This window comes from Serinus canaria, chromosome 25 (assembly GCF_022539315.1).
Source record: "Serinus canaria isolate serCan28SL12 chromosome 25, serCan2020, whole genome shotgun sequence".
NCBI lineage: Eukaryota > Metazoa > Chordata > Aves > Passeriformes > Fringillidae > Serinus > Serinus canaria.
This window is the reverse complement of record NC_066338.1, coordinates 3,943,529-3,969,254: the sequence shown is the minus strand read 5'-3', so window position 1 is coordinate 3,969,254 and position 25,726 is coordinate 3,943,529. Positions and strand designations below refer to the sequence as shown.

The following is a 25,726-nucleotide window of genomic DNA, read 5'->3' as shown; positions in this document are numbered from 1 at the left end:
CGCTTGTCCTGGGCAGACGTGGGTGGTGCCAAGAACCCCAAAGTCAGGTGAAATTTCATATTTCCAGAAAAACTTCTCCTTCCTCTTTGCCAACACGGACTGGTGGTCCTGGAAAGAGTAGGGGGAGGAGGAGGAAGAGGCGTTTGGCCTCTCCTCCAACCCTTCCTCCCGTTCTGCCGGGAGAGGGGCGGAATGCCGGAGGAAGTGCCGGGACACCGGCAGCATGGTTGGGGGCAGGCTGTGAAAATGAAGACCCCGGCCCACGGGCCGGGTCTGCGCCCCTTGGCCCGACCACCAGGGCCTGAGCCTCGGCCTGCCAAGCTCCGCAGGGTCCTAAGACATGCTGCGGCTGCTGCTGCTGCTGCCACTGCTGCCGCTGCTGCGGCTGCCGCTGCTGCCGGCCTTCCTGATCCAAAAAAGGAAAAGCGCATCGTCTTCATAGATGGCTTGGAGCACTGGAATGTAACAAGTTAGGCACGGCCTGGTTGTATTAAAGGCTGTTGACATGGCTTTCCAGCATTTTCTTAAGTGTCTGAATTTGGTCAAATTCTGCTTATGCAGCAGACACACACAATTGTTTTGAAAACTCAGGGATGCAATTCAGACCTGAGTTCATTTATATCACTTGAGTTGTTCATTGAGGACATGACTGCATAGGCCAAAATCCTTGCGTGGTTCTTCTATCAAAGTGCACACACTCTGCAGAAAGCAATTTCAATGAATGCCAACCAAGGCTTGACCTGCAGCACCTTAAAGGCTGGAATAAACCCCAGAGGCCTAAAGGCCTTGCAGCTGTGGCAAACAGATGTTGCTCATCTTGTCAAATTTGGCTGATCTGATTTTGTGCACGTGTTTATTAATACCTTATTCTCTGTCATGTGGGCATCTACTCACACTGGGAAATGGGTGTTGACGAGTTAGACTGCCTGTGTTACAAGCAAACTAACAATTTTTTTTTATTAATAGTAAAGTTTATAAAAAGAACGTAATGGCAGCAAGTTTATAGTATGAGATCTCTTTGACCATTCTGAGCCAATTTTGATTGAGGTTTTGATGGATAGCTGATAAACCTCTGGAGCTGTGTTTGTTCTCTTTACTGCAAGGGATCTCTCAGGAGATTACAAACACTGCCTCCTCCTTTAAATGAAAAGGGGGAATTGTGGATATTCTCAGTTCAGTCGAAGAAAGAACAGAGACAATTTTTCCCAGGCTTAGCCTGGGAATCTTAGACAAAGGAATTCAACCAATTCTTATCTCTCTTTCTGTAACCATTGTTTATAGTTATAGTTCTTCACAGCGTGCTATTCATAGGCACCAATATTGCGAGATGTTTTCTACTTTGAGACCAATCCAGTCCCACTCAGCAAGTGAGACTATTAAGCTCACTGCTTCTTGCTAAAAAAGATTCTTCTTGAGCCTTCTGATCCACCTGAAGACTGGAGTCTTTCTTTCCGTCCCTGACTCAACAGCATCAGTGGCCCAGGCCTTGGGGATGATTCGGGTGCTCCCAAGCTCGTTCTCCACAAAGGGCAGCGCTCCGTGAGCGGTCAGCACATCCCGAAGGAGCAGCCTGGGGCTCCTGGAGCCTGAGTGCTGCAGGCAAGGACAGCGTGAGGGAGCTGGGCCCTGTTCAGCTGGCGCTGCCCAAGGAACGTCTCATCCTGCGGGAGCTCGGCAGCGTCTGCCGGTGCTGGCCCCAGGGCTGTCAGGGTCAAGGCCAGAGGGGCCAGGGGACAGTGGGAGGGAGGGGCTGGGATGGGAGGACTGGGACCCCACTGGGGAGCCCTGAGCATGGAGGGAGTGAAATGGCAGAGGGGAGACCCCGGGACGAGGGGGACTCAGAGACCCTGCAGTGGGGTCTGTGGAAAGGAGGGACTGCAATGGCCGTCTCGGAGCACTGGGAAGGGGCCCAGCTGCCATCGTGCTGTGAGTGCTGGGACGGTCACAGGGTGTCTGAACCCCATGCCATCCCCAGCAGCTCCATGTCCCCTCCCACTGATGCCACCACATTCCCAAGGCCACCAGAGCCCTGATCCTGCCCCGTGCTGCCCCCAAGCTCTTCCCAACCCTTCCAACCCAAATTCCCAAATTCCCAAATTCCCGCTGGGAATCTCCACCCTCTCAATCCTCCCTCTTCATCTGCTCCAGGTGCTCCAGGAATCTCTGGCCCTCCTGGAATTTCTGCTTGGCCCTCAGTGCCCACTGCTCCTGGCGCTACTCTATCTGCTGGAGCAGCTCCAGCTTGTTGCTGGGAATTCAGGAAGCATTTGGGAACTATTTGGGAATTTGAGAATTTGGGAATGGAAAAGTTGTGGTCTGGTTCCAGTATTGTGGAGTGTATGGGTGGGGAAAGGGGAAGGGAGGGGAAAGGGAAGGGGAAAGGAGGGGAAAGGGAAAAGAGGGAAAAGAAAGGGAAAATGAAGGAAAAGAAAAAGGGAAAAGGGGAAGGGGAAAGAGAGAAAAAGGGAAAAGGAAAGGGGAAAGGAGAGAAAAGGGAAAGGAGGGAAAGGAGGGAAAAGGAGGAAAAAAGAGGAAAAGGGGAAAGAGAAAAGGTGAAAGGGAAAGGCAAAAGAGGGAGGGGAAAATGGAAAAGAAGGGAAAAGAGAGAAAGGGAAAAGAAGGGAAAGGGGGGAAAAGGGAAAGGAAAAAGAGAAAGAGGAAAGGGAAGAGGAAGAAGAGGGAAAAAAGAACAGGGGAAGGAAAAAGAGATAAGGAAAAAGAAGGGGAAAGTAAAAAAGAAAAGGGAAGAGGAAAAAGGAAAAGGGAAGCACGGACCTGATGAGCTCCTGCTTCCTGCAGCGCTCCAGCTCCTTCTCCAGCTGCAGCTCCTTCTCCCGCTCGCTGTCATGAGCCGCACCAGGCATTGCTCCTCTGCCCACAGCTCCTCCTGGATCTGCCGCCTCTCCGCCAGCTGCCTGTCCAGGATGGAGCTGCAGCGTGCGGTCAGCAGGAGCTGCGGGACACGGGAATGGGAATGGGAATGGGAATGGGAGAGTGTCCTAGGTTGACTATATGAATCTTTTATCCCCAATCGTCTTGTTCCGTTTATGCTGAATAGTACGTTTTTCAACTTTAAGACTTGCTCCAAGGATTGAGGGGGGGAGAGGAGGCGCAGTTTGTTTTCACACACTGAACTTACTCCTACACATTCCTGCTCCTGGACTGCGGTGTCTGTGGATGAACAGACGGCGGGACAGGGCTCTCTTTTTTGCTTTTAGTTAGTTTAGCTAGCTGAGGCAAAGAAGTTTCCTGGACTGTGGGGTTTTTTTTCTTTTTTTTCCCCTTTCTTTGGACCTGTTCACACCTGTTCTGGACTGAACAACCATAAGAGCACCAGCAGCTCGCATCAGTGACCACCGAGCCGGGCTTGGGCCACTACATTTCCAGCACCGGAGGGTGGAAATGTAGTGGCCGGAGGGACTGATAAGGAACTGAGTGAGCTGAACTGGAATCTGGGGAGGGGACTTTCTGGGTTTGTCATCTCTTTTGGAGCAGCAAAGGGTTTTATTGTTTAATATTGTTTAGGTTTTCTTGTTTAATAAACAGTTTTTTTCCACTTTTCTCCAAGGAGGTATTTTGTCCCGGACCGGTTGGGGGAGGGGCGATAGAATCCAATTTCCTAGAGGAGCCCTCTGGGGGTTCTCTCCCAAATTTGCCCTGAACCAGGACAGATGGGGATGGGAATGGGGAGGGGAGGGGAGGGGAGGAAAAAGAAAGGAAAAAGAAAGGAAAAAGGGGAAGGTTCTGGCTGTACCGAGTTCAGCCGCCGCATCTCATCCTCCTGCTCCAGCTTCAGCCTGGCCATGCGCTCCCGCAGCTCCCGCCGCTCCAGCTCCCGCTGCCGCTCCAGCTCTGAGCGTGCCCGCGCCTCCTGCAGCTCCCCCTGCTGCCACACTGCGCTGCAGGCCCGGCTGCGCTCCTCCTGCGGGACAGGGACACCCGTGGGGACACTGAGGGACAGGGACACCCATGGGGACACTGCTAGGGACACTGCGGGACAGGGACACTGATGGGGACATGGCTGGGGACATTCCCAGAGTCTCCTGCAGGGACAAGCCCGGGGTATCCTGGGACATTCCCGGGCATTCCCGGGGGATATTCCTGGGACATTCCTTGGGGACATTCCCAGGGTCTCCTGCAGGGACAGTCCCGGGACATTGCAGGAGCCCTGGCACGAGGGGAGTGGGAAAATCGGGATCAGGAAAAGCAGGATTGGGAAAATTTGGATCAGGAAATTCAGGATTGGGAAACTGGGGCTCAGGGAATCGGGAGATGCCCACAAAAGCCGCATCCTGGTGGGATTGAGGAACTGCAGCCGATCAATGAGCTGCTGCAGGGGCTGAGCCTCCTCCTGCATCCGCTGGAATTCCTCAGGGCCAATGATGAGCAAGGCCGGGGGCCGATCCCTGGGAATTCTGGGGGACACAGACCAGGATCAGGGACATGGGGACAGCTTCTGGTGTCCCCTGTGTCCTCACATCCCATCTGCATCGCCAAATCCCCATGGGTCTCCACATTCCTTCGTCTCCCAAATTCCCCTGAGTGCCCAAATCCCTCAGGGTCACAAATTCCCCTTGAGTCCCCAAATCCCACCTGGGTCCCCAAATCCTCTCCAAGTCTCCAATTCCCTTCTGGGTCCAACTTCCCCCCTGAGTCCCTGAGGGTCCCCAAATCCCTTCTGGGGTCCCAAAATCCCCCCGAGACTCACACGAGCTCCCGGATCATGTCCTTGTTAAGATCTGGATGGTTTTGGGTTTGTCCTGAGGTGAGGGCACTGGGCCTGGGGCGCTCCTCACATCCCGGAGCTGCACAATGGGGCTGGAGGGGCCTGAAATCTGTGGGGAAAAAAATGGGTGAGACCCCAAAATCACCCCAAAATCTTCCCACAAATCCACCCTCGAAATCCCCACAAAGTCATCCCAAAATGCCCCCCAAAATCTCATAAAAATAATCACAAAATCCCCTCAAAAGCCTCCACAAAATCACCCACAAAATCCCCTAAAAATTCCCCAAATCTCTCAGAATCCCCCAAATCTCTTCAAAATCCCCCTAAAATCCCCCACAAAATCCATCAAATTTTGGGTTGAGATTTTTTGGGGGGAGAGACCCCCAAATGCCCCAAAATTCCTCCAAAACTCCCACAAAATTCCTACAAAATGGCTCCAGTCTCACCTTCCTTGCCCTCTCCCCCTCTTTGTCCTTGTCCTTGTCCTTGTCCCTGTCCTTGTCCTTGTTCCTGTCCTGCTGCTCGTCCCTGCCCAGCTCTGCGCTCTGCACTCGCTGCAGCTGCTCCTGTGGGGACAGGGGACATCGTGGGAACATCACAGGGCATCCCTGGGGGCATTCCTGGAGGACAGCTTGGGGACATCTTGGGGACATCTTGGGGACATCCGAGGCATTCCCGGGGTCTTCCTGGGGGTCATTCCTGGGGACATCCCTGGGATAGCCCATGGATATTTTGGAGACATCCCGAGGCATTCCCGGGGACATTCCCAGAGCCATTCCTGGGGGTCATTCCTGGGGACATCCTGGGGCATTCCCTGGATCAGTAAAATCGGGATCGGGAAGATCGAGATCCAGAAAATCAGGATCAGGAAGAGTGGGATTAGGAAAATCGCGATTGGGAAAAATGGGATCAGAAAAGCAGGATCAGGGAAAGTAGGGTCAGGAAAATCAAGATCAGGAAAAGCAGGATCAGAAAATTTGGGAAAGGGAAGATTGAGATTGGGAAATTTGGGATAGGGAAAATTTGGCTCAGGAAATTCAGGACCAGGAATAGCAGGATCAGGAAAATCAGGATCAGGAAAAGCAGGATTGGGAAAATCTGGATCAGGAAATTTGGGATGGGGAAATTGGGGCTCAGGGAATCAGGAGATGCCCACAAAAGCCGCATCCTGGCGGGATTGATGATCTGCAGCCAATCCCCGAGCTGCTGCGGGGGCTGAGCCTCCTCCTGCATCCGCTGGAATTCTTTGGGGCCAATGATGAGCAAGGCCAGGGGCCAATCCCTGGGAATTCTGGGGGACACAGACCAGGATCAGGGACATGGGGAAAAAAACCCCAGATTTTTGGGGGGGGGAAAATTCAAATTTTGGGGAAAAATACCCTGAATTTTGGGGAAAATATCCCAGATTTTGGGGGGAAAACCAACCAGATTTTCAGCGAAAAATATCCTTTTTTTTTTTTTTTTTTTTTTTTAATATCCTGAATATTGGCGGGGGGGGGGGGAATCCTGAATTTTCAGTGAAAGAATCCTGAGTTTTGGAGGGAAAAAAATCCTGAATTTTCAGTGAACAAATTCTGAATTTTCAGTGAAAGAATCCCAAATTTTGGGGGGAAAATCAAGGATTTTAGGGGAAAAAAACTTGTAGATTTTGGGGGAAAAATGGTGGATTTTGGGACCCTCACATGAGCTCCCAGATCAGGTCCCTGGTGATGACCCGGATGGTTTTGGGTTTGTCCCGGAGCAAGGGCAGCGCTTTGGGGGCAGTGGTGACATTGGTGACATCGTGGAGCAGCACGATGGGGCTGGAGGCGCCTGTGGGCTGCAGGAAAGGATGGGTGAGATCCCAAAATCCCCCCCAAAATTCCCCCAAAATCCCACCAAAAACTCTCATAAAAATTGCCTCCAAAATACCATTAAAAATCCCCTGAAAATCCACCAAAATCAACCCCAAATCCCCCCAAACCCCTCAAAATCTCTATGCCCAAATTGCTCCAAAATTTCCCCAAATCATCCCTAAAGCCCCCAAAATCCTCCAAATTCCCACAAAATATCTCCTAAATCCCCCAAAATCCCCTCAAACTCCACAAAATCTGCCCAAATCACCCCAAATCTCACCAGACTTCCCCAAAATCACCTCCACATCACCCCCAAAATCCTTTAAAATCACCCCAAAATCCCTCTTAATTTCCTCACCACCCCCAAAAATCCCCCAAATAGCCCCCAAAGTCACCCCAAATCACCTCAAAATGCCCTCCAAATTCCAGAAATCACCCTATAATCCTCCCCAAATCCCCCCGCTGCCCGGATCCCCCCTCCTCAGTCCTGCCCGGTTCTCCCCGGTGTCTCCCGGTGCCCCCCGGTGGCCCAAACCCCGCACCCGGTGCCAAATCCCCCCTCCCCCGCCCTGCCCCGTTCCCTTCCCGGTGCCCCCTCGGTGCCCGACCCCACACCCGGCGCTCCCCGGTGGGACCCCAAAATCTCCCCTTCGGGACACAAGAACACTGTCGGTCCCCGCAGCCCGGGACAGTCCAGACTCTCGCAGCGTGATGGCAGCCGGGACCGGCGACAGTGACCCGAGGGCAGGACTCCGCTCCCGCACCGCCGGGGGCTCCTCCCCGGGGTCCCCGGTCCCCTGCGCCCTCCCGGCACCTCCCAGTGCCCCCGCCTGCCCCAGGGCCGGGCCCGGCTGGGCCTCCGCAGCAGCTCCGGGGCTCGGACACCGCTCGGGGAGCACCGGGCGCGGGGTTTGGGCACCGGGTGCGGGGTTTGGGCACCGGGCGGGGCACCGGGCTGAGCTGGGGTGGGCTCGAGAGGCTCGGCAGCTGCCGGATCGGTGCCCGAGGTGACGGGGTGGCACTGCCACAGGTGCCCGAGCCTTTGGCCAGTGTCACCGAAAGGGGACAAACAGGGAGCGGCAGCTCCGTCCCCGCTGCGGGTCAGGGGCGAGGGAACCAGTTTGGAAATGCCCCAGTTGATCATTTTGTTCCTGTCCCTGAGGGACTGAGGGAGCCCCAAAAATCCGGCAAATTCCAGAATGTTCTGCTCAACAACCTGACCAGGACCCTCCTCAATCCCGAGCTGGCCAGACAGAGAAAGATGAACAAACAAAAACCATTTCTCCCAGTTTAATCACAAAACTGCATTTTGGGACCAATAAGAGGGACAAGGATCCTGTGCCCCCTGGCAGTGGGGGGGCAATGGGGAGCCCCTGGGGGTACTGGGAGCACTGGGAGCACTGGAACGGGGAGCTCTGGGCAACCCCACATGGGAACCCCCACTCGTGGGCAACCCCTGAGCACGGGAGCACGTGATTGGGGGGGGGCACATGGGGGGTGCCCTGGGCCAGGGACCCCCAGTGTCCCCAGAGTCCTCAATGCTCCCAGTGTCCCCAGTGTCACAGCACGCTCTCACAGTCACCGGGGTCCCGCTGCCGCTCGCAGGGTCCCAAAAGCTCTGTGTTGGTCACTTGTGAATCCTGAGGTAGGGCAGGGCCAGGGGACACCCATGGGGGCCCTGAGAGTGACACCAGTTCTGGGGACCTGGGTGGGGGGTGACACCCTTGGGTGACGTGTCCCTGTCCCCCCCTCGAATTCTCCCCCTGGTCCACTCAGTGCCCATGATGTGGGGGTCCAGCACTGCCCCCTCCTCCGGGGGAGTCCTGTGGAGGTAAAGGGGGGGTCTGGGTGGTGTCTGGGGAGGGTTAAAGGGGAGTCCCAGCCTCAGCCCCCCACTCACCTGTCCTGGAGCTTCCAGGTGGCTGCAAGGAAAAGGGGAGGGGGTGACCGAGGGGACACCGGGACCCCTGAACCTTCCTGGGACCTCGGCAGGTCCAACTACCCATGGGATCCCCAAATCCCCATGGCAGCCCAAATTCACACCGGATCCCTGATCTCTTCCCCTACTCTGGAAGCTTCCCCTCACTCCAGGACCCCCATCCTCACCATTGTCACCCACTCCAGCGGTGCCACCAGAGACAGCCCCCAGTGACAGCCAGGAGCAGGCGCAGGAACACAAGGGTCCTGCCGACATTCACAGCCACTGCTGGGGACAGAGGGGACACATCAGGGACACCCTGAACCCGGGGCTCCTGCGCTCCATGGTGACCCCGTGTGACCCCAGCTGTGACCTAGGGTGAACCAGGTGTCACCTCCAGGGCCAGCTCAGGGCTGAGTACCCGGAACACGTGGTGCCCGTCCTGTCCCAGCTGGTTGGTGGCCACGCACTGGTAGGTGCCCGAATGTCCCACATCGATGTCCCTGAGCTACAGGAGGGGAACCCGGGTCACCTCCTGCCCTTTGTGCAGCCAGGTGAAGGTGACAGGGGCTGAGCCCACCTGTGCCGGGCAGCGCAGGGTCACAGGGTCACCTGTGTGCATCTGGTGTGACAGGGGACTGAGGGTGATGGTGGCATTGGCCACGGGCACTGTGGGGACAGATACAGGGCTGAGGCCACAGGGAGGGGCTGGCAGCCGGTATGGGGGGATAGGGGGGATGGGTGTGGTGGGGGATGTCGGGGATGGGGTCACACCACGGAGGGGGGAGGGGACACACGGCAGAGGCGGGGGAACACAGGAAAGGTGTCAGGGGGACATGGAAGTACCCAGGCAGGGGATCCGGGGGGGTCTCTGGGGGCTCCCCGTGCCCATCCCCGCACTCACTGTGCACCATGACACAGAGCCAGGCACTGCTCTTCCACACGGCCCCATCCTCGGAGTGCACCTGGCAGCTGTAATTCCCCGAGTGGGAGACCCCCACGGCGGGCACCAGCAGCTGCAGGGACCCCTGCGGGACCGCCAGCACCTGCCCGTCCCGGTAGAACACGTACAGGAGGGGGGTTTGGGGCTGCAGGGGGCTGGGGGTGCTGAGGCAGCCAAAAGTCAGGGGGGACCCCTGAGTGGGCTCGGGGGGACCCTCCAGCACCGGCACCGAGAAGAGCTCTGGGAAGGAGAGGACTGTGACTCTTAGTCTGCTGGGGAGTGGCTTTGCGGTGTCAGGAGATTGGAGTTCCAGCTATGGAGGTGCTCACTGTGCACTGTCACTGTCACTGCTGCTGACCATGACATAAAGGACTCCACCAAGCCCCAGCAGCTGTACCAGCCGTCATGGTTAAGCTGCAGAGGGGACAGGGACAGCTCGGTCCCTTTGAGGAACCCCCCCAGATCATTCTGTCCTGGTAAAATCGCATGCTGGTGACAGGGCTGTTCCACCCGCTCAGGCAGTGCAGTGTCACTGTGTCCCCCTCCAGAAGTGCCCGTGCTGGCACCTGAAGCACTAGATCATCTGTGGGACAGGAAGGGCCCATCTCACTGAGGGGCTCAAGACAGGTTTGAGGTGGGTGCCCATGGCCTTGGGGACCTCTGGGATGCACTGGAATATCTCTGTGTGCAGGGCACAGGCTCTCACCACTTGAGGGGTGGGAGGTCATCCACGGAGCAGAGCCCACCCAGACCTGTAAGGGGCCACCCTGATCTCTTAAGATCTCCCCTCACCATGTAAGACTGTCACAGGTGGGCTGAGCCCAGTTTCAGGTCTGTCACATGGGTAGGTGCCACTCTTGGTGACAGTGACACGGTTGCGTCCCTGCTGTCCCCCATTGCTGCCCGTCCTTTACCAGGTGGTGGCAACAGCAGTCCCTGAGCCCTGGCAGGTCAGTGTCACCCGGTCCCACAGCACCGCCCGGCCTCCAGGGGGCCTCCAGGAGGAGCTGGGTGGTCTGGGCACCTGCGAGGGACAGGGGACACCAGCCTGCCAGGACGACCGCGGGGCTGGGGACAGTGGGGTGGGGCCATGACATTCCCCAAGGAGTCACCAGCGAGGCCGAGGGCCTGGGCTGGAAGGGAGAAGGGACAGGGCTGGGTGAAGCTGGCACTGAAGGGACAGAGGCACATGGGGTACATGGTGTGGGGGCTGTCTCCAAACTGGCCTCATGGGGACAACAGTTCTTGTGGGAAAGTGTTTCTGGGTTGTCCCCAAAAGATTTGGCGAGTCAGGTTGACATGTCTGTGTCCCAGCCACCCATGCACCACATCCCTGTGGCACAAACACCTTGGGAACAGGGACACTGAGGTCACCCTGGGCTGAGGCCCAACATGGGGACACTGTGGACACCCCAGGCACGAGGACACCATGGACACAGCCCATGCAGGCCCAGGTCACCCCCACCAGCTCATGATCCCATCCCCATTATCCCATCCCCATGGCCACAACCTCACCGTTCTTGTCCCCTTCTGTCCTTGCATCCCAGTTCCCTTGACCCTATGCCCAGAGCTACCTGAGCCCAAAGGAGCCACTCCCCACATCCCCATCCCCAAATTCCTGCCCCCTCTTCCTGTCCCCAAAGGCACCCTACATCCCCAGTCCTACCAATGTCCATTGTGTTTAACCCGGACTGGCACTGCTGACCTTGGGGACCTCAGGGGACCCCGCAGCCCCCCGGTGACCCCTCCCCTCTCAGTCCCCAGGCTGTCAGGCGTGTGCCCAGGGCACTCACCCCACAGGAGCAGTGCCACCTTCCCGGCCATCCCGCTGTCCCCAGCCATGTGGACTGGCTGTCACTCGCTGCTGTGGCCACCGTCCCCTGGCTGGTGGCTCTTCGGATGAAGGGGAAGGAAGCGAGGTCATGTCTTGTCCCCGTGCGTAGGTGGCCCTTGGTGGGGGCAGGGTGGCCACAAGCTGGGCACAGGAAGGGGACGAGCGTGGGTGAATGTCGTGGTTTGAGAGGAAATGAGTTTTTTTGAGATGGTGTGTCAAACCTTCTTCCGTCCATGTCCAGTGCTTTCACAATGCACATGGACCAGAGCTGCTTCTAGGGTTTTTTCCCTTTAAGGATGCTTTGTCCAGTTCCAAAAAGAGCACAGTCCCTCTCCTTTTGGGACACCTGTCCCCCCAAATTTCACCCCCTGGGGTTGAGGGGTCTCTTGAACAGAGATCGTCTTCCTCTTCTTCTTCTCTGAAGACGGAGGGCACCACCACCACCCTCCTCACTCATTGTCTCTGTTCACACACCTTCACATCACTGCACTCTCCTGGCTCTGAGCCATTGCCTCCCCCTGGAATGCAGTCTCTGTGTCACAGAAACTCAAGTGGTTCTGCTATGGCTATAGAAGAAAAGTCCAGCCAAAGGCCACTCCATCATCTCTTCCCACCTAGGATTCTTCTCAACTTCTCTCAATATCTTTCATTTGCCTGTTTCCTGCTATCCCACTCTATCTCATCAACTCTAGGAGGAATCAGCATTTGCAAAACCATCCCAAGAAATGTTAAAAGTACCAGGCTCTGCCGGTTTGGTTCATGAACTCCCATGCCTGGCTGCCCTGCTGGGCACCCCCCCCCCTTCTCCTTCACGCCAGCTGCGCTATCACAGGCACAGGCTGCTCACTCTCTCTCTCCCTCCAAGGGGGGGAATGGGGGATGGCTGCCCGAAGCCCTTGCAGTGCAGTGCTTCTCCATCCTTCGGCCCAGGCCTGGCCTACCTTCCTCTGGCCACATGGCTCCCCTCCCCCTGCCCAGCTTGGAGCCAGGCAGAGGAGCTCTGTTCTCTTTCATGAACCGGAACCTAAAAAGAGTTTCCCCTGGGAGTTCACAGCTTTTAACCCCCTGTGTTCTCAGAGGCGTATCCATGCCCTCAGTGGACAAACCAGGTGCCAATATTAGATGTCAATATCAAAATCTGAATGTTATGAACAAGAAAAAAGGGTTACCCATTTTTTTTGGTAAAAGTTGTAGAATTACAGGTTTAACCAATTCTGGCAGTTTGGAGTTGAGCTGGGAACTGATCGCTGGCCAAGAGTTCTTTTGTTTGTAATCACCTGTTGAGTATCCTTAAGTATCACTCTTTAATTCTCTGTTGTGGAGAATTTTTGTTTTTCAGTACCACCCTAGCCTGTTGCCAGGAGGATGACAACCCCCCCCCACCCCCGGAGAGTGGGGAGAGAGGGGGAAATTTGCATCTCAGGAGACATGCAAATTTATCCCAAAACCCAGACTGCATTGGGACAAGACCTTCACCAAATCCTGGAAAATACCCCAAAAGAGATGAGCCAAAGCAGAATTGAGAGGTCAGGGTGGTGTATGGACAGCAGGGCTGAGGTCCGAAGCCGGCAGAGATGCTGAGAGCCTCGGTCACTCCTCACCCCAACAAAAAAAAAAATGCCAGTCGGACCCAGGCCCCCCTGGACCAATAACTCGAATGGAACCCTGGGTATACTCCCACTGCCATTGCAAGGACAGGAGTCCTGGCTCTGCCCCCTATGGGACAGAGCTACAAATCCTCCTCTTCCGAGTCACTGCTGGAACGGTGGCAGAACTCCGCGGACCCGTCAAAAATCCCATTTTGAGCTGATCACTTAATTAAAGGCATTAAAAAGGAGGAATATTTCCTGCCCCTGTTAATTTCAGTGAACACCTATTGGTCTGACGACGCCATCCCAAAAGAAACCATTTCCTCTCAAACCACGACACCCTGTGTGCCTCAGGGTCTGATTCCCTGGTAAATCCACTCCAGCCTGGCCAGAATTCCCCTGCTTAGGCACTCCCTGCTCCTGCTGTGACACCCTTGTTGCCCAGACCCTCATGTGCTCAATATTTCCACATTTTCCTTCTCTTCTGGAGTGCACATCCAGAGCCAAAACATTATTTCTGGGAGGTTCCAAAGGGCTGCAGGTTTTGTTCGAGAAGGAGGGTCCAGGTGATGTTGCTGAGCAGATTGTTGTGGGATTTGCAGTAGTTCTGGAGCTCTCTCAGAAGCTTACCAAGAGGAACAAAATGATCAATTGCTGCATTTCCGGACTGGTTCCCTCACAGCTGCCCCTGCAGGGGGGTTTCCAGGCAGCCCTGCTCTGAAAACCCTTGCAGAGCCACTGCTTGGGCTCCCTTTGGGGTTTGTACTTCTTGCAGGGCTGAGGAAAACCATGGACAGGCGTTTTCCCCACAGAATTCTCACCTCTGCAGCAGCTCTAAAGCTGCCAGAACAAAAGCCAAGGGGGAAGGGAGGACCCTCAGGTGCTGGCTGCCACCTGGGTCTGGCCAGAGCAGGGCTGGGCAATGGCTGTCCCTGTGCAGTGGGGCTGGGCCATGGCTGGGCCCCATACTTGGATGGCCACCCCAAAGACATAAGCCTCTCCACAATACATATTACTGTCCCAGCACTAACAACATCACAATATTTAATCAACAATATAATCAATAATGTAATATCAATTCATATAATATCCAGCAAAAGTCAGTTTACATTCACTTGTTTCTCACAGTACATGCCAGTAAAGACCGTTACTCCTGTTCCCACAGCTTTGCCTAAAAGCCCCGTAATTTCAAATTTATAATAGTTCAGAGAGCAGGGGTTTGTATTTTCCATTCCAAGGAAGGTTCCCACCTTGTTCAGATTCCTTGACGGATCTGAACAAAAAAACCCCATTTCTGCCAGTTTAACCAAAGAGCTGCATTTTTGTCCCAGGAGCAGGGAACCGGGTCCTGTGCTCCCTTGGAACTGGGATGGGCACCAATAAGCCACCTTACTGGGAGCACTGGGAGGGGATTGCAGAGCCACGAAGCACATGGGGGTTAAGAAGAACAATGCTGATTTGGATTTATGTCTCAACATATGCTACACATGAGGTGAAAAATTACTCTGTGCATGTGCTGGGAACCCTGTCCCTGGAGAGGCTTCATGCAACAGATGATCAGGGGAGAGAAAACTTCAGTGATCGGGCTGTGAGTGACCCCCACTAGCTGGTGGGACAGATGCCCAGGAAAAATGTCTGGGAAAAAATTCTCAGGAAATTAGGCTGTGGGAGGAGCCTTTGTAAATAAAAGCAACAAACTGTGACACAAAGGAGCGTTTTGCTTTGGGTTTCTTGGAGGGATCAGGGGCTTGCTGGCAGGGTCAGCTTGGCCCTCCTCCCCTGTGGGATTCACATTCTCTGAACCTGGGAGAAGCAGTGAGAGAAGCAAGGAATGATACAAACAATTCTTATCTCATTTTCTGCTCCTGTGCTGTTCACAAGTGGAATGCATTGTGGACAATTCTTTACCTGAAAGGAATTGATGATTGGATTTTGGTGTGAGTGTTTTGATTCACTGACCAATTGAATCCAGATGTGTTTGTGTCGGGACTGATGGCTGACAGTCATGAGATTGTGTGCAGTGGAGTGCAGTTGAGTGCTTGGCAGATTCAGTTCAGATGTAATGTAATATAATATAGAATAATACAGTATAATAAAGTACTTAATTAGACTTCTGAAAAGATGGAGTCAGATGCATCATTACTCCCGGACGTCGGACAAAAATATCACCAATACTCTCCCCCTTGCCTTTTCTTCTCTCTGGTCCTTCTTCTCTGTCTGCACCCCTTCTTCCCTGCTTTGCTGCTTTCCCGAGGCAGCTCATTCCTGCTCCTCCTGGACATTCCTTCATTGCTTCCCCCAAGGAGCAGATGCTGCCTGCACCCACCCACTGCCTCTGCCACGTTTCCCATGCTGCCCACAGCACTGAGCCTGCTGCACCTGCCCACCGCAGCACCAGCCCATGGCAGCCAGCCCAGAGCCAGCAGTGCCGCAGCACTAGCCCACAGCCAGCCCACAGCAGCCAGCCTGCAGCCATTGCTCGCCGATACAGGTTGCCGTGCTGTCCCTTGGAGATCACACCCAGGCACTCACAAAAGCCATGTGGGCTCGCTGTGGCTTTCAGCACACACACTCCATCTGCCGAGCTGATGCCCACAGAGCGCTCAGGCTTCTTGTGGTAACGCTGTCCCTGTCTTCTGTTTCTCTCTCTATCCTTTTCCCTTTTTATTCTCTCTCTCCCCCTTCGGTAAGAGCACTTACACTCCTTTATCAATAAACAGTGCTCAGATATATTATTGCCGTGTTTGGGCTTCATTTTCATCTGAGAAGCCTTTCAGAAGGAATCCTCCCTGACTCCCCCTTTTTACAGCGGGTTGGGACAGGGGTAGTGGGAGAGGGAATGGGGAAGACCTGGGTGTACTGCAAGCAGTGAGGGGAGAGAATGGGGCAGTCACTGAGGGTACTTGGGCACTTGGATGGGGCTGGGGAGCCCCTGCAGGTATGTGCAAACAAGTGGGGGAGCCTTTGGAGGTACTGGGAGAGGAAATTGGGAGCACAGGGTGCCCTGTGTAGCCTCTCCCTGACCCATGACCACCTCCCTTGGAAGGCTGGGATATCACAGGAGCCATGGAGGGAGCACCCCCAGTGTCACCCAGTGCCTCCCGCTTCCCAGAGCATCTCAACTTTTGTTGTAGATTGTCATTGATGTCACTGGGTTCCCATGGTTGCCTTTGCAGCTCCATGTACAGTGCCTGAGGATCCTCCACCGGGGGTGCCAAGGGGTCTGGGGGGCCCTGTGGGAATAAGGGGGTGTGTGGAAGGGGATGGGAGGTCCTGGGGGATGGGTAAAAGGTGTATCATGGCTGGAACCTGCACTCACCATTCCTGGTGCTTCCTGGCATCTGCAAAGGAAAACTGGAGGGGTGACTTTGGAGACCCAAGGGCCCCCATACACCATTGGAATCCTGAACCACCACCAGACATGCAATTCTCCCCAGGCCCCCCAGTATCCCTGATGCACCCCAGTATCCCTGAACCACCCCACTTGCACCAACACCCTGAGCTCCCCAAACCTGGCAGGGAGGGGGACCCCTGATAGAACCCCAAACATTCCTGCACACAACCCTCCAACACGTCCCCAAGGGCTCTGAGCCATGGTCATGGGGGCTCAGCCTCTCCCAGGTCAGGGACGGTGGGTGCCGCCCTATGTCCCCCCTTCACTGGGGCTCTTCCCAACCCTCTCCATGACCCCTCTCCCCCCACTGTCACCCACCCACATGGTGACACAAGTGCCAGGCCACAATGACACCCACGAGCAGGAGCAGGAACAAAAGGGTCCCACAAACCCCTGTGGCCACTGCAAGAAACAGAGGGGGACACAATGGGGTCATCCTAAACCCTGGGGGTCCTGCACTCCCTGGTGACCCCGTGTGACACCAGCTGTGACCCAGGGTGAGCCAGGCGACACCTCCAGGGCCAGCTCAGGGCTGAGTGGCCAGAACACGCGGTGCCCATCCTGTCCCAGCTGGTTGGTGGCCACGCACTGGTAGGTGCCCGAATATCCCACATCGATGTCCCTGAGCTCCAGGAGGGGACCCCGGGCCACCTCCTGCCCGTTGTGCAGCCAGGTGAAGGTGACAGGGGCTGAGCCCACCTGCACCGAGCAGTGCAGGGTCATGTTGTCACCTGCAGGCACCTGGTGTGACAGGGGACCAGGGGTGATGGTGACATTGGACATGGGCACTATGTGGACAGAGACAGGGCTGGCACTTGGTGAGGTGGGATGGTGGTGCTGTCGGTGGAGTCAACACCAGCCCAAGGGTCCCACTCACCCAGGACAGTGACATTCAGAGGGTCACTCTCGGCCACGCTCTCCCCATTGCTGACCCGGCACTGGTACTGGCCACTGTCATTGTCCCCAACATGCTGCAGCTCCAGGTGGGGGCCAGTGCTGAGGAGTGCCCCCGAGCCCTCCCGGTGCCAGGAGAAGGACAGGGGACCTGTCCCCGCGGCCACCGTGCAACTCAGCACCAGGCTGTCTCCGAGTGCCACCTGTCCCCCAGGGGGCTGCGCTGACAGGGACACCCCTGAGAGTGGGACCCCTGAGGGAGGGTCACAGAAGAGATTGGGGTCACAGGGGAGGTGGGGGGACACAGGAGGGGAAAGAGGGGGATTGGAGGGGAATGGAAAGGATCCCAGTGAACAGGAGGGGACCCTGGGAGACATGTTGGGACCTGGGAACAATGGCGAGACCCCGTGGAAAGGGGGAGAGACCCAGGCAGGGATGGGAAATCAGACGAGAGGCTGAGGAGACTCAGGGAATGATTTGGGGTTTAGAGATGGGCGGGAGGACCCAGGAAAGGAAGGGAGACCAGAGGGTGGAGCAGGGACCTTGGAAGGGGTGAGGAATCCAGGGAGGGCTGGGAAGGACAAAGAGAGGGATGAGGGATCTGCAGGAGGGAACTGGGCAGTCATGGGGGAAACCAAGAGGGGCTTGGGAAATTTTGGGTTACCCAGGGAGGTATAATGGGAGGGATGAAGGATTCAGGCAGTGGTGGGGAAACCCTTAGGGTTTCCCTTAGAGGATGTTGGGCTTCCCGGTCCCCATCCCTGCACTCACTGTGCACTGTCACTGTCACCCACTTTGACTCGCTCCAATGTGACACCACCCAGAGCTTGCAGCTGTAGTAGCCTCTGTGATTCAGCTGCAGGGGGGAACAGGAACAGCTCAGTCCCATCTTTGGGGTTCTTCAGCTGCTTCTCTTCACGGTAGAAGGACACACTTGTGAACTATTTGTTGTCCCTGCGCCGGCAGCGCAGTGTCACCGTGTCCCCCTCCAGCAGTGCCCGTGCTGGCACCTGCAGCACCAGATTCCTGGTGTTCCCCTCTGTGGGACAGAGGGGTCCTGTAACACCAGAGCCATCAGGAGGGTTATGATGGCACTAGGAGGCACCCGGGGCCACGCAATGTGAAAGAGAATTGTCTCCGCCCTGGGATGCTCTGGGATGTCCCCAGAGGAGGGGACAGGCTCTGGTCACACAGGAGGTGACCCATGGAGCAGAGCCCACCCAGAGCACTCAGGGTTCCTGTGGGTGCCAGTCTGGGGACACCCAAACTTCCCTCACCATTTGAGACTGTCACCGGGGGCCTGCGCCCACTGCCAGGTCTGTTACACGTGTAGGTGCCACTCTCGGTGACAGTGACATGGTCGAGTTCCTGCTGTCTCTTCGGCCCCCTGTCCTCATACCAGGTGGTGTCACTGGCAGTCCCCAAGCCCTGGCAGGTCAGTGTCACCCAGTCCCACTGTACCGCCGGCCTACAGGGGGACTCTACGAGGAGCTGGGTGGTCTGGGCTCCTGCGGGTGACAGGGAACACCAGCCTGCCAGGGCCAATGTGGGGCTGGGGACAGCGGCGTGGGGTCATGGCATCCCCCAAGGACTCACCAGCGAGGCTGAGGGTCTGGGCTGGAAGGGAGAAGGGACAGGGCTGAGTGAGGGTGGAACCATGGGGACAGTGGCACATGGGGTACAGAGGCTGTCCCCAAGCTGTCCCTGTGGGGACAGCAGTTCTTGTGAGAAAGTGTGTCTGTGTGGTCCCCAAAAGATTTGTATGGTCGGGGGGACATGTCTGTGTCACAGCCACCCATGCACCACATCCCTGTGGCACAAACACCTTGGGAACAGGGACACCGAGGCCACCCTGGGCTGCAGCAGAACATGGGGACACTGTGGACTCCCCGGGCATGAGGACACCACGGACACAGCCCATGCTGGCCCAGGTCACCCCCACCAGCTCATGATCCCATCCCCATGATCCCATCCCCATGCCCAAATCCTCACCGTTCTTGTCCCCTTCTGTCCCTGCATCCCAGTTCCCTTGTCCCTATGCCCAGAGCTACCTGAGCCCAAAGGTGCCACTCCCCACATCCCCATCCCCAAATTCCTGCCCCCTATTCCTGTCCCCAAAGCCACCCTACATCCCCAGTCCCACCAAGGTCCACTGTGGGTAACAGGGACTGGCACTGCTGGCCTTGCGGACCTCAGGGGACCCCAAAAGGGAAGGAAGCAAGGTCATGCTCATTCCCAAGTGGAGATGGCCCTTGGTGGGGGCAGGGTGGCCACAAGCTGGGGACAGGATGGGGACAAGGCTGGTATGGAATAAAATTCCCAGTATTGCCAAGTAGAGCGTGCCTGAGCTCGTCCAGCCTTAGTGCACTGAGCTAAAGGTAACTGCTGGATATTTCACCTCAGAGACACCTTTGGCTCGCTGGCAGTTATAGTTAGGCACTCAGAATGAGTCCAAGCAAAGTAGAAACTCAGTTTACCTCTAGTGGAAAAAGTTCAGGCGATGGTGAAGAGAAAGAGAGCGGGTTCTGCCAGAGAGTTAAATCCAGAGTTTATTCCAGGGTGACACAGTCCTGAATCTCGGTAACAACTCCAACAGACCCCGACCACATGGTTCCAATGCCTTTTAAGCCCACAGGGAGGGGCGAGGGATAGGATAGGTGAGCCACCAACCAGGTGGAAGGGGGAGGGTCTCAGGGGACAATGACACCTGGACAGGCCAATGACCCCAGGTCTGAGAAGCATCTTTTGAACTTCTGCCAATCACACGATGCCCTTGCTGGAATGTGGAACTTGACAGACAGTACTTAGGAAGAGGGCAGGGGGCAGGCAAGGAGGAAGTAGTCACAGCTGAGGGACAGGATTTAACTTCACACCACAACAGGCTGGGTGGGACACGGGTTTCCCTGGAGTGCAGGCTCAGGGGGTTTGGGGACCCGGGTATGGGTGTCCAGGAGAATGGGGGGTCCCTGGGGAGTTGGCATCCTAGAGAAATGGGGGTCCTGAGGAGGGGGAGTCACTGGGAATGGGGGTGCCAGGGGAATGGGGGGTCCCAGGGCTGGGGGTGTCTCAGGGATGGGAGTCCCAGGGGAACGTGGGCTCCAGGGATTTGGGGTGATGGGATGGGGATGCTGGGGGAATGGGGGTCCTGTGGGAATGGGGGTCCTGAGACAACCAAGGTGCTGGGGGAAGGAGGATTTCAGGGGATGGAATGAACAGGAGAGGGTTCCTTGGGAATGGGGTGCTGGGCCATGGAGATCCTGGGGAGTGTCAGTACTGGGACGGGGGTTGCAGAGATGGGGGGAACATAAGGAATGGGGGTCCCATGTTTTGCTTCTCAGGGCAATGGGGGTGCCAGGGATGGACAGTGGCTTGGTGAGCCCGTTGGTCTCAGCTCCTTCCCTGGGTGCCACAGATTTTGGGGTGACCCATAGCCAAGCACAGCCCTCATAAGGTGCCGGTAACCAGGGGGTCACCCCAGAAAGATTCCGAGCGTTTCTGGGACTCTCTCCCCACACTCACGGTGACTTTTCCCTCTTTTTTCCATTCCCATCATTTAGCCCCTCCAATGTTACAAGCCCCCAGTTCGTTCCTTGATGATCCTGGGGGGCATGTGAGCAGGGAATGGGCTGGGGGCAGCCCAGGGTGGGGGAAGCAGGGGTGAGGGGTCTGCAGGGAGGGCTGGGGAGGCTGTGGGGATGGGGGTGTTCACTTTCCCACCCCAACTTTCACTTTCTCTCTCCTGCAGAAGAAGGAAGAGGTTGTTTGACACCTTTGTCACAGGAGGGGGGCTGGTTTGGTCCTAGAGGGGCACATCTTGGGGACTCCCGTCCTTGGGAGATGCTGTCCCAGGGGGGACACATGCTGACCAAGGGGGTTCTGTCCTGGCGGATGGCAGCTCTGGGGGTCCATACCTCTCCATTCTTGCTTGTCCCCTGTAGGATCGGAGTCCCCAAGAGCAGCTGGGAATGGAGCCCCGGGCAGGAAGGAGCTCCCAAACTCCTGCTCCTTGAAGCCAGTGGCCACCCTAGTGTGGGGCCCAGCCATGGCCCAGCCCCACTGCACAGGGATGGCCATTGCCCAGCCCTGCTCTGGCCAGCCCCAGGTGGCAGCCAGGACCTCAGGGTCCCCCCCTGCCCCCTTGGCTTTGATTCTGGCAGGTTTAGAGCTGCTGCAGAGGTGAGAATTCTGTGGGGAAAAAACCTTCCTGTGGTTTGCTCAGCCCTGCAAGAAGCACAAACCCCAAAGGGAGCCCAAGCAGTGGCTCTGTGAGGGCCTTTGATGGTTTTCAGAGCAGGGCTGGCTGGAAACCCGCCCTGCAGGGGCAGCTGGGAGGGAACCAGTCTGGAAATGTAGCAATTGATCATTTTGTCCATTTGCCCAAGGGACTGAGAAAACCACAAAACTACTGCAAAGACAACAACAATCTGCTCAACAACATGACCTGAATCATTCTTCATGAGCAAAACCTGCAGCCTCAGGAACCTCATGGAAAGAATGTTTGGGTTCTGGATGTGCACACCAGAAGAGAGGGAAAAGTGTGGAAATATTGAGCAGGGGCTGCACACGAGGGGCTGGGGAACAGGGGTGTCACAGCAGGAGTGCCCAGGCAAGGGAATTCAGGGCAGGCTGGAGTGGATTTAGCAGGGAATCAGACCCTGAGGCACACACGGGCATTTCCACAGATTCCTGTGCACTGTCCCAAGGATGGACAGAGCTTCTCCCTATCCTCCATGGGAAGTCAATCAAGTTTCAGGGTGGGAATGAGAAAAATGGGGACAGTTCCTAGATATAGCCCAAGAAAACGCTTCCTTAGGGGCTGGGTTGCTGCCCAGCAGGCAGGGAACAATCCCATGGAGCTGTTGGACACTCAGGGAGATTCCACACTCTGTGTCATCCACAAACAAACACTGCTATGGGATGCACCAAGGAGCTGCTAAAGGGAATAAAAGTCTCATTTCATTGGGATTTGTTTGTGTTTTTATTGTGAGTGACCTGTTGGGAAAGCAATGGATTCTCTAAACCAGAGCATTTTATATCCTGTCAATTTGATTTTTGATGAGATTTCCTTTATTGAGAAAATAATGGTGCAGGAAAGATTTTTACTTTTATTCTATGGATGTATAACTTTGTCTGAACCAATTGGGCATCAAGTGTTACCTGGGATGGCTGAGCCAGGAAATGGGGGAACCTGACCCAGGGGTGTGTGGGGCAGGGACACAGAGACTCCCAGGGCAACCCTGGGGTTCTGCAGGGTGGGTGCTGTGCTGGGCTCTGGGTCACCCCAAAATCTGAGGCACCCCAGGAAGGAGCTGAGACCCCCGTGCCCAATCCACTACCCGCCCATCCCTGACATACCCAGTATCCTGGGAACCAATCATGGGACCCCCCATTCCTTATGTCCCCCACAGACCTGGGACCCCCATCCCAGTCCTGACCACTCCCCAGGATCTCCATGGCCCAGCACCCCATTCCCAAGGAACCCTCTCCTGTTCATTCCATCCCCTGAAATCCTCCTTCCCCCAGCACGTCAATCCTCCCAGAACGCCCCTTCCCATGGGAACCCCGATTCCCCCAGCATCCCCATCCCATCACCCCAAATCCCTGGAGCCCACATTCCCCTGGGATCCCGATCCCTGAGTCCCCCCAGCCCTGGACACCCCCATTCCCATGCCCCCTCCCATTCCTAGTGACTCCCACTCCTCATCACCCCGATTGTCCAGGGACCCCATGCCTGGGACCCCCCATTCCCCTGGACACCCATCCCCAGGTCCCCTTTGACCACCTAAGCCTCCCAAACCTGGGAACCCCATGTCCCACCATGTCCCACCCAGCCTTGTCCCCATCCTGTCCCCACCCTGCCCACAGCCTATCCCCAGCTTGTGGCCACCCTGCCCCCACCAAGGGCCGCCTTCGCACAAGGTCGAGACGTGACCTCGCTTCCTTCCCCTTGATCCAAAGAGCCGCCAGCCAGGGGAGTGGTGGCCACAGCAGCGAGTGACAGCCACTCCACATGGCTGGGATGGCCGGGAAGGTGGCACTGCTCCTGTGGGGTGAGTGCCCCGGGCATGGGCCTGTCACCCTGAGGATGGGAAGGGGAGGGGGCACTGGGGGGCTGTGATGTCCCCTGATGTCCCCAATGCCAGTAGAGCCAGAGCATGAGGTGACCGGAGCCATGGGGTTGCTGTGGGGACAGGAACAGAGGGGATAGGAATGTGGGGACAATAATAAGGATACAGGGATATGGGGAGGCATCATGGGGCTGGTGTGGGTGACCTGGGCCAACATGAGTTGGCCATGGCAACCCCAGTTCAGGGGCATGCCACAGTGTCATGGTGTCCTCCCTGAGCACGGGCTAGCAGAGGTGTCCCTGTCCCCAAGGGGTCCATGTCTCACAAGGACACTTTGAGGACAGCCCCCTCACCCCGTTCCCCATGTTCCTCTGTCCCCACGGTGCCACCCCTACCCAGCCCTGTCCCTTCTCCCTTCCAGCCCAGACCCTCAGCCTCGCTGGTGAGTCCTCGGGGGATGCCATGGCCCCACCCCGCTGTCCCCAGCCCTGCACTGTCCCTGGCAGGCTGGTGTCCCCTGTCCCTCGCAGGTGCCCAGACCACACAGCTCTTCATAGAGCCCCCCTGGAGGCCGGCGGTGCTGTGGGACCAGGTGACACTGACCTGCCAGGGCTCGAGGACTGCCAGTGACACCACCTGGTACAAGGACAGGCAGCGCTGGGGGCCGAAGGGACCCAACCACCTCACTGTCACCGAGAAGGGCACCTACGAGTGTGACAGACCTGGCAGTGGGCGCAGCCCCCCGGTGACAGTCTTAAATGGTGAGGAGGGTTTGGGTGACCTCAGACTGGCATCTGTGGGGACCCTGAGGCTCTGGGTGGGTTCTGCTCCATGGGTCACCTCCTGTGTGACCAGAGCCTGGTGCCTGCTCTAGAGATATCCCAGAGCATCTCAGAGTGGGCAGACTTCTGTCTCACAATGTGTCCCCTGGTGCCTCCCAGTGCCATCATGATGCTCCTGATGGCCCTGGTGTGACAGGACCCCTCTGTCCCACAGACAATCTGGTGCTGCAGGTGCCAGCACGGGCACTGCTGGAGGGGGACACGGTGACACTGCACTGCCGGCACAGGCAGAACAAACAGCTCACAAGTGTGTCCTTCTACCATGAAGAGAAGCAGCTGAAGGGCCCCCAGGATGGGACCAAGCTGTTCCTGTCCCCCCTGCAGCTGAATCACAGTGGCCGCTACCACTGCAGGGGCTGGGTGCCATCATATTGGAGCGAGTCGAAGCGGGTGACAGTCACTGTGCACAGTGAGTGCAGTGATGGGGACAGAAAAGCCCAACATCCTCCAAGGGCTTCCCCACCACTGCCTGAATCCTTCATCCCTCCCATTATACCTCCCTGGGTAACCCAAAATTTCCCAAGCCCCTCTTGGTTTCCCCCATGACTGCCCAGTTCCCTCCTGCAGATCCCTCATCCCTCTCTTTGTCCTTCCCAGCCCTCCCTGGATTCCTCACCCCTTCCAAGGTCCCTGCTCCACCCTCTGGTCTCCCTTCCTTTCCTGGGTCCTCCCGCCCATCTCTAAACCCCAAATCATTCCCTGAGTCTCCTCAGCCTCTCGTCTGATTTCCCATCCCTGCCTGGGTCTCTCCCCCTTTCCACGGGGTCTCGCCATTGTTCCCAGGTCCCAACATGTCTCCCAGGGTCCCCTCCTGTTCACTGGGATCCTTTCCATTCCCCTCCAATCCCCCTCTTTCCCCTCCTGTGTCCCCCCACCTCCCCTGTGACCCCAATCTCTTCTGTGACCCTCCCTCAGGGGTCCCACTCTCAGGGGTGTCCCTGTCAGCGCAGCCCCCTGGGGGACAGGTGGCACTCGGAGACAGCCTGGTGCTGAGTTGCAAGGTGGCTGCGGGGACAGGTCCCCTGTCCTTCTCCTGGCACCGGGAGGGCTCGGGGGCACCACTGGGCACTGGTCCCAGCCTAGAGCTGCAGCATGTTGGGGACAATGACAGCGGCCAGTACCAGTGCCGGGTCAGCAACGGGGAGAATGTGGCTGAGACTGACCCCCTGAATGTCACCGTACTGGGTGAGCAGGACCCTTGGGCTGGGGGTGACCCCACAACATGGCACCACCATCCCACCTCACCAAGTGCCAGCCCTGTCTGTGTCCCCGCAGTGCCTGTGGCCAATGCCACCATCACCCCTGGTCCCCTGTCACACCAGGTGCCTGCAGGTGACAACGTGACCCTGCGCTGCTCGGTGCAGGTGGGCTCAGCCCCTGTCACCTTCACCTGGCTGCGCAACAGGCAGGAGGTGGCCCGGGGTCCCCTCCTGGAGCTCAGGGACATCGATGTGGGACATTCAGGCGTCTACCAGTGCATGGCCACCAACCAGCTGGGACAGGACAGGCACCGCGTGTTCCGGGAACTCAGCCCTGAGCTAGCCCTGGAGGTGACACCTGGCTCACCCTGGGTCACAGGTGGGGTCACACGGGGTTACCAGAGAGTGCAGGACACCTGAGGTGATGAGTGACCCCATTGTGTCCCCCTCTGTTTCTTGCAGTGGCCACAGCGGTCAGTGGGAC

The 25,726-nt window shown here is 56.9% G+C and overlaps 3 protein-coding genes across 3 annotated transcripts; 1 reads left to right on the top strand and 2 right to left on the bottom strand.

Moving 5' to 3' along the window:
- Positions 1-1,253: 1,253 nt before the first annotated feature.
- LOC103825078 (uncharacterized) lies at positions 1,254-11,346 on the bottom strand. Its single transcript, XM_050984268.1, is given in 18 exon segments — positions 1,254-1,593; positions 2,776-2,953; positions 3,755-3,950; positions 4,281-4,415; positions 5,883-6,017; positions 6,409-6,545; positions 7,376-7,712; positions 7,945-8,017; positions 8,138-8,201; positions 8,901-8,987; positions 9,060-9,148; positions 9,384-9,662; positions 9,752-9,892; positions 9,895-10,005; positions 10,215-10,401; positions 10,403-10,446; positions 10,535-10,555; positions 11,235-11,346. Coding segments are annotated over 18 exon segments (2,448 nt in total). The 3' UTR covers positions 1,254-1,471.
- A 5,203-nt stretch (positions 11,347-16,549) lies between these two features.
- Positions 16,550-19,054, bottom strand: LOC127060592 (Fc receptor-like protein 2). Its single transcript, XM_050984267.1, is given in 8 exon segments — positions 16,550-16,641; positions 16,722-17,027; positions 17,117-17,386; positions 17,905-18,007; positions 18,009-18,172; positions 18,411-18,641; positions 18,730-18,750; positions 18,937-19,054. Coding segments are annotated over 8 exon segments (1,305 nt in total).
- A 4,332-nt stretch (positions 19,055-23,386) lies between these two features.
- On the top strand, positions 23,387-24,824 carry LOC127060591 (Fc receptor-like A). Its single transcript, XM_050984266.1, has 3 exons — positions 23,387-23,420; positions 23,708-23,962; positions 24,198-24,824. The coding sequence occupies exons 1-3, from the start codon at positions 23,387-23,389 to the stop codon at positions 24,587-24,589; spliced, it is 681 nt and encodes a 226-aa protein (XP_050840223.1). The 3' UTR covers positions 24,590-24,824.
- The last annotated feature ends 902 nt before the right edge of the window (positions 24,825-25,726 follow it).

What these genes read in the sequence shown, in the direction of transcription:
- LOC127060591 (XM_050984266.1), top strand. Translation starts at nt 23,387, where the DNA reads ATGGGGCTGGTGTGGGTGACCTGGGCCAACATGA. An exon ending in GGTGACCTGGGCCAACATGA is followed by an intron (nt 23,421 to 23,707) that starts GTTGGCCATGGC and finishes TGTCCCTGGCAG; the next exon opens with GCTGGTGTCCCCTGTCCCTC. An exon ending in CCCGGTGACAGTCTTAAATG is followed by an intron (nt 23,963 to 24,197) that starts GTGAGGAGGGTT and finishes TCTGTCCCACAG; the next exon opens with ACAATCTGGTGCTGCAGGTG.